The sequence below is a fragment of the Siphateles boraxobius genome, unplaced genomic scaffold (assembly GCF_051911475.1).
Source record: "Siphateles boraxobius isolate OS27281-9 unplaced genomic scaffold, OSU_SipBor_1 13, whole genome shotgun sequence".
NCBI classification, from domain to species: Eukaryota; Metazoa; Chordata; class Actinopteri; order Cypriniformes; family Leuciscidae; genus Siphateles; species Siphateles boraxobius.
This window is the reverse complement of record NW_027508733.1, coordinates 7,065,940-7,081,848: the sequence shown is the minus strand read 5'-3', so window position 1 is coordinate 7,081,848 and position 15,909 is coordinate 7,065,940. Positions and strand designations below refer to the sequence as shown.

At 39.0% G+C, this 15,909-nt stretch overlaps 1 protein-coding gene and 1 long non-coding RNA gene across 2 annotated transcripts in view; one reads left to right on the top strand and one right to left on the bottom strand.

The window, feature by feature from the left end:
* LOC143735396 (uncharacterized) overlaps positions 1–15,909 on the bottom strand; it is a 271,580-nt gene that overhangs the window by 202,715 nt on the left and 52,956 nt on the right. The window lies entirely within an intron of this gene.
* Positions 4,093–15,509, top strand: LOC143736305 (SLAM family member 5-like). Its single transcript, XM_077227049.1, has 5 exons — positions 4,093–4,234; positions 10,372–10,476; positions 11,099–11,419; positions 11,563–11,844; positions 15,196–15,509. The coding sequence occupies exons 1-5, from the start codon at positions 4,093–4,095 to the stop codon at positions 15,321–15,323; spliced, it is 978 nt and encodes a 325-aa protein (XP_077083164.1). The 3' UTR covers positions 15,324–15,509.

Here is a 15,909-nt window from a genome sequence, read left to right as displayed (position 1 = left end):
GAGGAGATGGAGATGCAGAGGAGTTGGAGATGGAGATGCAGAGGAGATGGAGATGCAGACGAGATGGAGATGCAGAGGAGATGGAGATGGAGATGCAGAGGAGTTGGAGATGGAGATGCAGAGGAGATGGAGATGGAGATGGAGATGCAGACGAGATGGAGATGCAGAGGAGATGGAGATGGAGATGCAGACGAGATGGAGATGCAGAGGAGTTGGAGATGGAGATGCAGAGGAGATGGAGATGGAGATGCAGACGAGATGGAGATGCAGAGGAGATGGAGATGGAGATGCAGAGGAGTTGGAGATGGAGATGCAGAGGAGATGGAGATGCAGACGAGATGGAGATGCAGAGGAGATGGAGATGCAGAGGAGTTGGAGATGGAGATGCAGAGGAGATGGAGATGCAGAGGAGATGGAGATGCAGAGGAGATGGAGATGCAGAGGAGATGGAGATGCAGAGGAGATGGAGATGGAGATGCAGAGGAGATGGAGATGCAGACGAGATGGAGATGCAGAGGAGATGGAGATGCAGAGGAGATGGAGATGCAGAGGAGATGGAGATGCAGACGAGATGGAGATGCAGAGGAGTTGGAGATGGAGATGCAGAGGAGATGGAGATGCAGAGGAGATGGAGATGCAGACGAGATGGAGATGCAGAGGAGATGGAGATGGAGATGCAGAGGAGTTGGAGATGGAGATGCAGAGGAGATGGAGATGGAGATGCAGAGGAGATGGAGATGCAGAGGAGATGGAGATGAAGATGCAGAGGAGATGGAGATGGAGATGCAGAGGCGATGGAGATGGAGATGCAGAGGAGATGGAGATGCAGACGAGATGGAGATGCAGAGGAGATGGAGATGCAGACGAGATGGAGATGCAGAGGAGATGCAGAGGAGTTGGAGATGGAGATGCAGAGGAGATGGAGATGCAGACGAGATGGAGATGCAGAGGAGATGCAGAGGAGTTGGAGATGGAGATGCAGAGGAGATGGAGATGGAGATGGAGATGCAGAGGAGATGGAGATGGAGATGCAGAGGAGATGGAGATGCAGACGAGATGGAGATGCAGAGGAGATGCAGAGGAGTTGGAGATGGAGATGCAGAGGAGATGGAGATGGAGATGGAGATGCAGAGGAGATGGATATGGAGATGCAGAGGAGATGGAGATGGAGATGCAGAGGAGATGGAGATGGAGATGGAGATGCAGAGGAGATGGAGATGGAGATGTAGTTTAAATATTATGATGTGTTTGAAACAGTTTTTAAAAAGATGTTTTATGTAAAATGTAATAGTTTTACAAATACTGTGTGAAGGTCAACATTTGTGATCAACATTTTTTTTAAATATCTTTTGTAATTAACATTTTTAAAATGTTGTTTTCTATGTTTTAATACTAACACATTTTGATAACTTTAAGAAAATGCAATTTAAATTTTTTCATTGATGTTTTAAGGTTCTGAACATTTTACAAATGTATGAATGCTAAAGACGTGTATTTTAACTTTATACAACGTTTTTAATACCTTTAAACACTAGTTAATTGTAAAAGTATGTTAGAAAATAAAACTTTTTGCATGATATAATTTTAATACATGTTGTACATCAAGTGTACATCCGGAAATGGGAGGGAGGAGAGGGTTGAGTACCTTTAGGGAATTCCCACGGTCACGTGACCAGTCCGGAAGGGGCGGAGTCTAGCGTGGGAAATTCCCATGGTGTCATAAATGGAGAGGGGCGGGGCTTTATGGGGGGCAATAAACCTGTCACTTTGATGGGTTGTGCCCTTATACCTCTCTCTCATAGTTAATTCGGGCTCATTGTAACGCAGTGTGACAACATGCCCCACCTGCACAACTGGGGTTTAAACCCGTCTAGTGTTTAAATTAAATGTAAAATAATACATGTTCAGTAATATCTTCCAAAGTTTTCAGAATTTTGGTGCAGTTTTTTTTTCTCTCCATAGTGTTGATATGGCAACTAGTAAATACACTAAGTTTGCATGTGTGGAAGTTTTTACAAGAAGTTTTTACAGTCTATGGTTACAACTGGCCTCTTAGGTTGTGCCCTGCTCTCTCCTCAGTTTTTAGTACATTTATATGATTGCTCTGTGTGAGAGAAAATAAGATCTGTTTTTAATGTCACGCTGCAATGTCATGAAATGTCTTTAAAGTGCTTCATCATTAACAGTCATTATGCTTTATAACCGTAGAAGTGCTGCAATTTAAGGTGCAAAAGTATCCAGTTAGTAAAGAGATGTACAGTAAAGTGTAACAGTGCAACACTATTATAATATCATTTTTTTATTGAGTAAGGAACTTGAGGTTGCATCTTCAGAGATCTGGACAGCGACCTTGTTATCTTATTGTAACTTTTTTTTATGAATCAGCACTTTTGCATGATGTATGATATCTTTTCATGCATTCCTACTTCCTTCACTGTTACTGTATGTGCTGGTACCCAGAGAAAGGAGAGTACCAGTGAGTAATTGCTGATGTACATTTTCAACCTTAGATGCAAAGAAAAGTCAAAAAGCGATCACACAAGTCAGTGTTTGTGTAACACCACCAGTTCCACCAATCAGGGATAAGCTTGTAGTCACATGATCATTTCATTATTCCCGCTCCCTCCCAGATCTCATATAAATGATTGTCAAAGCGGCACATGCACACCAACAACCATATCAAATTAAAAGTCACTTAAATCACCTTAATCTAATATATGTTTTATGATTTTATCGGCAAAATTTAAGTACTAAACCAAATGTAGTTATAGTTAAAAAATATGCATTTTTACCAAAATCATTTTTTTCTTTATAAAATCTGACAACCATTTATACACACACACACACACACACACACACACACACACACACACACACACACACACACACACACACACACACACACACACACACACACACACACACACACACACACACACACACACACACACACACACGGTGTATAAAAACAACTACAGGACTAGTGGAATTCAAATCGTTTTTTTCAGTCAGAGTTGCGTCAGTTTAACCAAACACTCATTGTTAGCTAGTACATTCAAACTGAAATAAATATGAAATTTCATGCCAAGTGAAATGTACAGTACATGATTCACTGAATACATGAAACTCGAGCAGCTCCGTTTGTGAGTCATAGTGAAACCAGCAGTGGTCTGATCTATTTACAGCTGAACAGAGATGTGGTTTGAGCTGATGGCTGGACTAACAGATACTGCATTACAGAAAAATAGAGTAATTATAATCTATAAGTTGCTTGACCCCTTGATCCATAAACAGTAATGCGTGGAAAAAAAACAAAAACTAGATACATTTTCTGAAGAGAATGTGAAAGGTGCTTTGTAACGATTGAGACAAAACAGACACAATTATTTGGTATATTTAACAAATAATCTTTAAAACTCACTCTGGGATCTATGGTCCCATTCACCCAACAAGGGCAAGAAGGGTCTTACCATGACTACGATCAGATAAGTTGGTTTTATTGCTGTTAAAAATGTGGTCACGTGGAAAAAGCAGAGGCCGTAGGAAAGACCCACAGCCCTTAAAACAGACTTTCCTGCGTTAATTTATGGACGAACTGACATATAAGTGAAAATGCACCGCAGAACACTGTGTGAATGATTTACTGTCTTGTGTAGTGTCTTTTGATACTATTATGTCTTTGATACTATGTATTTTATGAGAGAACTACTAGTTAATGTAACCGCACTTGTATCGGGTCTCCTATCTAATTAATCCTCATTTAATGACTCACACTTTAGTGTACGTCACCTTCTTATAGAATGCAGTGTGTGTTTGTTATATCTATCTGAGTATAAATGGAGAGAAATGGCAAGGCCCACACTTGAGACAGAGTCATAAATCCCCTCAACAGAGGAATCTCCCGCTTGGAAATTCCCCCGTGCTTATTGATTGAGCCAACCCTGAAAGCTGGGACCTTTCTCAGGCTTTAAATGGCCTCTACACACGCCCTTCCTTCTCTTGCCCTTCTCGGTATCGTTCGGGTTGCTGTCCTGCGGGGCCGCACCAGGCCCCAGACCCCAGGGGGCAGCAGGCGTTGACCCACAACCAGCCATGTGCTCATTCAGGAGAGAGAGGACTCTCAACCAGAACAGAATCAAGGACAACATCAGGAGTTTGGCAAAACTTCGTCATTCAATGCAGAAGAAGTCCATCACAACTCCAACCATCAACTCTTCCGACTTCTTCCCTTCTGGTTGCTCTGCGTGGTCGCTCCGTCCCAGGGCCGGCGCTCCAGCCATGTGCTCATGAAGAGAGAGAGAACTTCCAACCAGCATAGAGTCAAACAAACCACGCAAGTTCATCACCTCTTCTTTATTCAACGCAGAAGAAATCGATTGAGACTCATGGGACCATCAAAATGTTTCTTTAGGAACTTCACACGAAATGTTTTCACTGCAAAGGCCATGCAAGTATACATTTAATGAGGTGCTCTGAAAATGATACGCTGACGGTTCTTTTCATAGTTAAATGGATCTTTTCCATTCCCTGCTTCCGGTTTCATTCTGTCACTTACCATTTTACTATGTATGTATGTGTGTTTAGATTAGTTATGTTTGTGATTTAGTTGATAAAACTTGTGCACAATACGTATTTGGTTCTGATTCTCTGCTTGCAACAAAGTTTATTTTACGATTTAGATTTTGACTACAGGCTCTTAGTAGAACTGTACAGTAAGAAAGACATCTCCCTCCCCGGAAATTAAAATTTCTTAGAATTAATAAACTATTAACACTGAGTGTTCACGGGACGAACAGGTTGATTGATTGTAATATAAATTTTATATTTTATAAAAACATGTCTATACGATATTTCAGTAAAAATTTCAGCACTTAGCTAATCACAATTAGCATGTAATTCACTGCTAGGCTAGCAGTGCTAGCATGTGTAGCATATTGGAAGTCCTGTTTGCTAACATGAGTCAAAAGAGCCAATATCTACAGGATGTTCTGATGCAGAGATATAGACCCAGACAGCAACATAGTGTCAGCCCAGATCCGGCCCACATCTGGTACACGTGGATTCTGCAAGTATCAGATCTGAGCCGACACAATGGTGAAGGTGGTTTGTGATGTTGCTAAAAAGAGTCAAAGAAGCCCACACTCATGTTTCTATGACACTTCTATCCAAAGATGTCCCCATTGATCTATCTGAATGGAACTCTATGGAACTTGAGAGTTATGCTCAATATTCCTATGCAATTTCCCATAGTAGGAAAAACATGTTTCTTCCTTGGGCCGTCCTTCACCATAGTATGTCTATGGGAAAAATTTGGGCAGTTCTTGCGACCCAGGGCTACAACTTACACCCAACTGTGAGGTCTGTTCATACAGAGCTTGCTAGCCTCTTCAAATGTGTAAACCCACACATTTCTACAAAATCCTCGTTCAGAGCTATTGACCCATCAAAGTTCATCCCCATGTTAAGTCAATGCAATGTTTTGCATGCAAACATCGTCACCCGATTGCTTATAAAAGTCAAAGCACACCTCATCCATGGGTCTACGACAAACACAAGCACCACTAATAGAGTCAGGCCAGAGGTCAGGTTAATACACATAGAAACAATATAAAACTTAAATGGTACAACTTGTAAAATAGACAATACCGTCTGCCACTAATAACAAGTCTTAAAAGGAGAAAGAACAACACATGCAAGAATAACTCACACATGTGGGTGGAGTTCAATTCCTGTGGTGGAGAAATCACATGCAACACTATATATTAATATCGCAGTTTAAAACCGTTGTATCAGTTCACAATCTGTCTGTCACACAAGTGTTCACATATTTCAAGCTGTTATTTGAAGATGATTAATCTGTTTTTGTTCTACATGTGGCAAATTGCTGGTAAGTTATATTTATTTTAAAAAATTAAATATTGTTTTAGTTTTAATAAAGCAATTGGCTACTTTTTGAATCACCAAAAGGTTTTGTGTTCTCTATTATTCCTAAATAAAAGAGGCACAATTTTTGCATTTGCTCTAGCGTTCTCTGAAACGACATTTTAGAATAAAAGTTTTGAATAAAAGTGTTTAAAAAACTACACACATGGCAGAAGTAGAGGCTTGGTAATGGGGTTTGAGTGACTAATAAACAACATTTAAGCTGATAAAAAAAATATTTATGTAATGTAATCCGTGTTATATTTCATCTGCAACAATGTGAATTTGTATAACGATTCTTTTGGCCATTAACTTTTAAATGCATTGTTATGAATATGATGAGAGTCTCCGCATGAAAGACCCACGTGATACTGCATTTATTTCCGATACAGGAAATTAAATTAAATGAAATAAAATGTGGAAGATTTTATCTTTATGTTTGGCAGGCCAGTTTACTGTGACAGGATGCGACAGAGAGCAACCGTTAAAGACGCTATTGTATGACGTTATACAGTAGCCTAGTTTGTCCTAAAGCTGCTACACTCTTCACACTCAAAAGTATCTACTTTTTCTTCACAAATGCTGACTACACTGGGCGCACATTCGTACGAATTATACGATTTGTGCTAAATCGTATATTTTATGAGTTGCCCAATTCGTATGAATTCGTACGAATGAATACCCCAGACCTCGCCCCCTAAAACTACCCATCACTGAGGCTTAGCAACCTCGTCCGAATTGGTCGTGAGATAGCGTTAGATTTCTGCTTGAAATTATATTTTTTTTACCAGGATAATTCTAGGGCGGCAATGCTTTTTCTTGGAATGTCATTTGCATCCGGTGACTCTTGAGTAGGCCTATGTCGAAATGAATGAATTCCAAAACGAGCATAATTTGATGGGTTCGTTTAATCTTGTTCACTGCTTACATTACAATGGCATTTATTCACAGTACACAAAACTCTGCATGTGTTCACAGCACTACCAAAAAAAGTTTTTTTTTGTTGTTGTTGTTTCTAGTCCACGCCCGCACCTGACCTCCGCAAGAGGTCCTCGCTGCAGCCATTAGCACGATGGATGGTCCAATACGTCATGGACGCTGTTACGCGCACGCGCGGTGGTGTGTTTTGGTGACGTCATACATGCATGCGCACTACTAGAGAGTTAGTAAGCAATCGTGGAACAATCGGACGTGCTTTGATCTTCCAAGAAAAATTATGTAATAATTAACAACATTGATTGTATATCGTTAGGTATTTCATCTTTGGAATCTTTATTTACTGTTTTGTTGTTTCAACATGTAGAGTCGTGTGTAGTGTTATGCATCCGATCCGAAGCGAAACGTGTTTAGCTGATATGACTTTTAAGATAATCACAGCGATTCTCATTTTAATCTTTTACTTCAGAACATAATACCATTATGGACAGACTGCAGGGCTAATCTAAAGTTAACATGATTCTGCTCGGCTAATGATTACTTATTTGTTATTGCATTGTTCTAGGTGAATGACTTTAAAAAGGGCAGTTGCCCTGTAATTTCAAGGTGCACACGGTGCTGTAACCTGTATCACTGTCCTTTTTGTGAGACGTACAAAACCACATCACAACTGTCCATTGATAGCCAGCCATGTATAAATATAAATGGTCACTTTAGTGACAAGCGCTTGATCTGACTGCTGTAATCAGTTTATATATGAAACTTAAAATCAGTTGTTGTTTTTTTTGTTTTGTTTTTAATGTACGTACATGTCCTGACACTAAAAAAAAAAAATATATATATATATATATATATATATTCTTGTGGTGACAACATTCTATTAATCCATCAAATTTAGGTTTAAAATCATGTGATTTAAAATGTTGTAAAATTAACTATTTTGCATGTATGTAGAAAGAAACTAAGATCATATTAATGTAAATAATTATTCATCAATAACTACTTATTACTATTTATCAGTATTATTACTACACAGGTTCCCACTAAACACTGGACGTCGGATAGACGAGATCATGTCTATATTGGGTCCGTCGCTCCATGACCAATTCTGGACATCAATTCGACGTCCAAACTAGGTCCACTATTTGGACGTCCAACCATGACCCAACTTGGACGTCATGTTGACGTTCAACATTTGACCGTTGAACTGGGTCATTTTTTGGACCTCATTTGGACGTCTATTACAGGTGCAGGAAATTGACATGATTAATATGCAATATTTTTTTTATGTACAAATATCAACATTGTTGTTATCAACATGATTAATACATATGAATACAGATTATTTATAATTATTTAAGATAATTTTCCAAAAACGCCATTTGATTGCCTCAAGCAGAAGGTGGTAAGTGACACATACAAAGGTGTAATGCTGTAGCTCAAACAGTAGAGCACTGGCACTTGTGTAACAGCCACCTAGTGCAACACCTAGATTGTGGGTTCGATTCCCAGGGAAAGAAGGAATGTAAATGTGTAATGCAATGTAAGTCACTGGATAAAAGCGTCTGCCACATGCATAAATGTAAATACATGGTACAGACAACATCCTTTAAAAACGTCCTCTACACTTTTGAAACATGGGACTACAGTTATAGAAGATACTAAATTTGATGTTGAAAAGGCGTCCACAAACGACCACATTTAGTCCCACCGACGTCAATATTAGACGTGCAAAAGACGTTGAATAAAGACGTCGCCTGGCGTTACAAAACAACCCCTTCAGTGGACCGAAATTGGACGTCCAAAAATGACATAGAAAAGACGTCACTCTGACGTCACATTGCGCAGTGGGTTAGAACATTATCTCAATACAATATTAGGCTTGTTTGAGATGCGCCTTGCCTCGCCTGAAATGTAGTCGATAGTAGGCGGCTCCAGTGAGAGGAGGAGTGAAAAAAGCGCAGGCAAGCCGGACAGTTCTCGCTTCTCGCAGTGGATCAGACACCTGCGAGATCAATGATGGATATCGCGGGATTCACGCTCGTGCACAGTGTTGCTAATAAAATGGATGTAATTTAAGTTCTGTTGCTTTTATATGAAAACAAATATAATGAACAAGACACCCAAAGTACGTGTTATTTAATTCCATTCGAAATAAGTGTTTATCAATCATTTTTTCTTTAATAGCCTACAGACATAGGCTATGTGTTTTTTTATATATAGCTATTATAAAATGACATTGCATAACCCATAGAGATCGCACTGTCCGAGAGTTTGGGAATATTCACACATAACACATACGCATAAAACATGATATCCGAGTTTTAAAATCAAACATTTTAAAAGAGAACAATACATCACGGTTGTTTAAACCAATCAACATTAAGCTGTGTCGTCAGCAAGTCGTTTCCCATCATGTTTTTGATCAGCGCAGTCGGTGGAGAGCAACTGCGCGCGACTGCAGAATCCGACACGTGCTCCTTGCGCTCGCGAGAGCTTTTTGACACACGTCAGCATGACATCAGAGCAAGGCGGACCGCACTCGGACACATTTCTAACCGGCATGCATTACGCGCTGATCACCGGTGATCGGTTCTGCGCAGATTTTGCTCATCTCAAACAAGCCTATTGAGCATACATGTAACTTAAGACCAGCGCATGCGCATTTTAACCCAGAGATCGTCTATGACGTCGCCAAAACACACCGCCATCCAGTACGTATAGAGGGAATGCATTAACGTCACTTTCCCGCCGGAACACTTCCCCTCAGCCGGACTGAGTGGCAGAAGAGCAGCTGCGTGACTGGATTTAATAGGGGAAACTGCGAAAACGCAAGTAAAACAAACGATTATCAGTTTAAACTAAAGATTGGACTCAATATAGTGTTCCTTACAACTTACTAAAGATCCAGTGATCCATGGATATTGACATGCAGCCAGGAATCGTGTTTCCTGACATTTATATGTGCCTGATTTTGACACCGGGGAAATACATACAGCAAATTTGCCTGTGAACGCTTTATATAAATACAATATAGGCAGGTCTAAATCCAGGTGATCACTTATATCAATGTTATATATATCATCATATCGTCTAGACTTAAAACTTGTATAGTTTGTCAGTGTTTATTTAAAAATGACAAATTATACAGAATATACAGTGGTAAATATTTGATTGATGAGTTGTCACTGCAATATATAACAATACAATATATAGAGAATGATTTTACCACTAAATTCAGCATATTGACACAAAAATGATAACTGCAAATCCACCTTTCGCTGCCTGGAGTCCAGTTGTTTCTATGAATTGCAGCGATCTATTTGCTTCTCTGTTCTGTAGCTTTCGGCAGTCTGTAAAAATATACCTCAGATTTCTTGTCAAATGTAGTTGTACAGTCAATCGCAAAGCTCGTTCCCGTTTTATGTGTGTTTTTCACGGCATTCACGCTGAAAACCAATGCTGTCGCTCAGTCTTTTTGCCACTCAGTTCGCGTGGCCTCAATTACTCCAGCTGACGGTGACGTCACGCGCATTCCCTCTATAGGACAATCCAGCTACGTCATCGTGCTACAGGCTGCAGCGAGGGGTGTCTCGACCTCCGTGGGTGCCCTCTCCTGTAGGATCGCTATAACAACATGCGTGCTTGAGCATCACTCACTACAAATTAAGCAGGGTCTTATGCATTTGCACCAACATTGATTTAAAAACATTTCCTGCATTAACCCCATCATGCATTTAGAATACATACGAACTAAGTAAACAATACAAATATAATAAAGACATATGGCGGGTACTCTCTCTCTAAACATTAACATTAATGTTACAGGGAATGTTATTATGAGTCCCACATACACAACGCATTATTCACACACAAAGACAATCCACTGTACAGTCATTGTAGATGATCTTCAGTTTTGTTGAATTTGTAGTGAAAATGTCCCTCCAACTCTCCTCTTTTCTCTGTGTGGTGAACCTGTGGTGACAGCCCAAAAAACACCACATACATACTATGTTTTAGAACATAGGTCTGATGTTGCAATAAACACTATATTTATAGTACACTTTACAAGATTCTTATTTCTCTCATGTTTTCCAGCTGTTTGTTCCTGCATCAGCAGAGACTATTTTATGTTTTCAATTCACATCTAAAGGTTACAACTGTTGGATTCAGTGTTTATAAACAACATTTCTTAGTAAAAATAAATAAATAAAAAATATTGTTTCTGTATGTTCATCAGGTGTGTTTGGTGATTCAGTGTCAGTGATGGAGGGAGATTCTGTGACTCTAAACACTAATGTTACTGAAATACATAAAGACGACGAGATACTGTGGAAATATGGAGCTGAAAACTCTCTGATAGCTCAAATCAACAAAGAGAACCGAATCTTCTCCACATATGATGATGTTCCTGATGGGAGATTCAGAGACAGACTGAAACTGGATCTTCAAACTGGATCTCTGACCATCACAAACACCACAGCTGAACATACTGGAGTTTATAAACTAGAGATAAGGGGAGCGAAACTGACATCAAAAACATTCAGTGTTTCTGTCTATGGTGAGTAGAGATCATTTGTCTCAAACTTCAAATTTTCCTATTTTAATTTTCACATTCTGAAATTTTCTAATCACACTAAACACAATGGATGGAAGAGATTGTTTAGATTTATCCAGATTTGTTTATTCTCTCATGTTTTCCAGCTCGTCTGCCTGTTCCTGTCATCATCAGTAACTCTTCACACTGTTCTTCAAATTGTTCACTGGTGTGTTCATCAGTGTTGAATGTGAGTGATGCGACTCTCTCCTGGTACGCAGGAATGAGTGTATTGTCCAGCATCAGTGTGTGTGATCTCAGCATCAGTCTCTCTCTACCTCTGGAGGTGGAATATCAGGATAAAAACACCTACAGCTGTGTGCTGAACAATCCCATCAGCAACCAGACCACACATCTGGACATCAACACACTCTGTCACACATGTGCAGGTACCACAGCACTCATGATATTATTCACATTCATTCACTGAATTAATTTGTTGATTGTATTGAGATTGATAACTTAATATGCCAGACATTATGAATGAGCTTCTGTCATAATTTACTCATGCCTTTCTTAACAGGTTTGATTTGTTTTCTTCTGTGGAGCACAAAAGGAGATTGTGCAGATATTTTTTTTTAATTAAATTTTTATTTTAAAGGAGTGGTTGATTTTTATTTCACTTTTCTAACGTTAGCTAGTGTGTAATGTTGCTGTTTGAGCATAAACAACATCTGCAAAGTTACCACGCTCAAAGTTCAAAGCAAAGGAAGATATTTGCTTTTAAAGAAATAGTTTTTTTAACGACTACAACAAACAGCTGGTAGGAACTACACAAGTTTCCTCCCGGGTTAGTGACATCACTAACTCTAGAACTTACATAAACTCCGCCCCCGGGAACACGCAGTCCATGTTGAGCAGAGGAAGAGTTGTTGTAGTCGAGCACATTTGTGAGTCAGCTCAAACTGTCTCATCCGTCTTTTCTCATGTACGTAAAACAAACACAATAGCATGTCACTCTGTAGGCATCTTACAACAGTTCCCACACGAGCGATTTATAGATTATCATGACAGAATATGCTAATTGAAGATAGTTAACTCCACATCACCAACATAAATTCATCAACTACCATTCAGAGACGTCCTGTTGCATTCTACATGTTGTCACTTCTTCTTGAGTCTCTCCATTGTCCGACTCCAGTTTACACATAAAAGGCAGAACAGTTTCTGACATTTTAGTGTGTGTCTGCATAAGGTAATCCGAGCGGCTAACACACACAGACACACAGACACACACACGCGCACACACGCGCACGCACACGCACGCACACACACACACACACACACACACACACACACACACACACACACACCTACCTGTTGAAACTCAGTCCGTGCCGGGAGCAGCTCATTTGCATTTAAAGGGACACACACAAAACAACGTGTTTTTATTGACCCTCAAAAGGGTCAATAAAGCTAAAACTTCACATACACACTCTGGGGACATCAGAGACATATTTTGCATATTGTAAAAAGGGGCATTATACCACCACTTTAATTTAATTTTGAGCCTGTAACAGCTAAAGTCAGCTTGTTGAAAACCACATATTTTATAATATTTATTCTTCTTGGTTTTTAACGGATGGCAACCAGCGTATTAAGTGCATTACCGCCATCTTCTGCTCCGGAGTGTGCAACAGAGTTATATATATATATATATATATATATATATATATATATATATATATATATATATATATATATATATATATATATATTATATTCTATGTATCAGCCCTGTCTCCCTGTTTTACTATTTATTTCACTTGACCATTTTATTAAAATCTTCAAATTTAATTTTTAATTTCCATTTTTCCTTATTTCTTCTATCATATTGTTCCTTTCTTGTTCGTACTTAATACATTCAAGAATCTTATGAGGAATTGTTTTTTCAACATGATATTGTTCACATAATCCATCTGGATGTTTCCCTATTATTTTAAGTGTGCTATTTAAATTGGAATGTCCTAACATTATTCTATTGTAAATAACCTCTTCTTTCCTTGATTTTACTATCTTATCATTTGAAATACTTTATTAATTAAGCTATAAAGAAAAGAAATACCCCCTTTTCCATTGTTCTCCTTTATTTGCCATTCTTCTGTCGCTCTATTCCAGATTAAAACGTCTTTACATGTTTTAAATTTCTGATTTGCTTAAAGCTGTAGTCTACGATGTTCAAAATCGGTCGAGAAAGCCTGAGATGGTTGTGAATTTTTAAAAAACTCATCCCGCCCCTGCACACACACACACCCCTCCCCTCTGTGCTACCTGATCCCTCCCACCGGGAAACGACCTGAACAACGTCACTCAGTCAAGCTGTGATCACCGGTAGTAAACATCGGAACGGAGATGTATGATGTCGGATTTACTTGTTATAGCAGCACACAGCGCATCTTGTTCAAATGCCGATCGGCTCGTACAGAAACCCGCTAGGTCTACTGAAATATATTCAAGCACTTCAAGAAATATAATTACTTTGACCCGTGAGCAGTGATAGGCGATGCTAAACGGCTTACATTCCAATGCCGACCGGCAGCATGAGCAAGTTGTCAGACTGATAAAAAGCTATTTATGTTACACGTCACACCATAAAAGTATAAATAAATGTTTACCTGCTCAACAAAAAGTCAGCCGTGTCAGCGTCGGTCTTGAGTCCCAGATCTCCCTGAAGCTTCCTCCAACGGTCAATGGTGAACCCTATATTGATCCTACTTAGAGTCCGGCGTTCTTCACATTTTTTTTTATCTCTGTTCGTTCCTCTAAAGACTTTCTCTTTCTTCCAAACTTTACAGTAGGGGCAAGCAGGGACCGCTTGCTGCTGTCTGCTATTTTTTTATCCATTGCTGATCTGATGCTACTTAGCTAGCTAGCATAGACTGTCAGCTGCTTGCTCGCGCAATTTCATGTCGCAGGAGGGGGTCGGGTGCGGTGGGGTGGAGACGCGAGCGCCACGCGGAGTTTCAAGTGGAGCTGGATTGGATGAGAGCAGTCTACCAATGTAAGCTGTCCGGCCGGACAGCTTACATTGGTCAACTTCTCTGCAGCCGTACACCCAATAGAGTGAATGCTTTTTTTTCATTCTTTTTTCTCTTCATATTGTTAGGATTGTACTGTAGAACCATAACCAGCATCTAAACGAGGTTATTAATAATGAACAATCTTTGAAATCGTAGACCCTAGCTTTAATGGAACTTGTATCTCTATTGTTTCTCTCTGTAAAGCTTGTTTTGCCACATTTATCCACATCCTCATTTCCCTTTACTCATATGTGCTGGAACCTATATAAAACTGACTGAGATATCATTTTGAACAATTCTTAAATTAATTTGTAATACTGAAGAGAATAGCCTGATGACTCTTTAAGACTGAAACTGAGTCAGAACAAATGAAAACATTCTTTATGTTCCTCTACAGCAAAGCCAAGAGTATTGCCATAATATAGACTCTCAAATGATCTGATGTTCGCTTTATTCCACTGACTTTCACTGTCTAGAATTAAAAAAGCAGCCCCAGTTGTCTGACACTCTGGATCTTTTGAGCCGTCTGTAAATATTTGTATATGCTGGGGATATTCGGCTCTAACTGAAAATGCTGATTACACATTTACTTCTCTTTTTGCTTTTTTAACCTCCAACAGATGCACATCTACTTGAGGTGTAACATGTTGGATCATCTTGATAATATTTACTTGCATTTCTTCTTATGTTTTATGATTGCTCAGTTGTTTTGTTTTTCAGAAGTCCACGCCCCCTGTTGTGATTCAGTTGAAGCTGTGCTGCGATTGGTCGTCACTGCGCTGATGGGCGTGGCTTCTGCGGCTGCTGTTGTTCTTCTGGTCAATGACGTCAGATCTACAAGAGGATGACAAGAGAAAACAGAACACGTCATAAATATTGTGGTAAATATTGGAGTTTTAGTCAGTAAAGATAAAAAAAAATGTGTGGTCTAATATTTTAGTGATGTGAAACAAAGCTTTGTTTACCAATGCTCCCTGAATTTGATCGTAAAGGTAATTCGGGTTCATTACCTGAATCTGGTGTATTGGGCCATCTGGTGGACAAAACGATGAATATTCTTGAATAGCCTATTTCATTTTATTCTTTAATGCATTCCGTTTTACATTCCTTTGTTAGTCACATTTTTCAGTTATTTTTAATTTATGTTATGTTGCTTTTTTCAGTTTGTTTCATATACAGCAACCCTGCAAATATTACATGCAATTAACCCTCAACCAAATCCTAATCCTACCCTAATCCTATAGTAAGTACATGTAGTTAATTAATATTACACTGTACTTAAATATATAATTACACTGTAACAATGACACCTTAAAATAAAGTGTAACCTTTAAAGTGTAACCTTGTATTATTATTGTTGTTGTTATTATTATTATTTTGAGAAGTACATTCTATTGTATGCCTACAATAGTAATATATTTCTGTCATAATTTC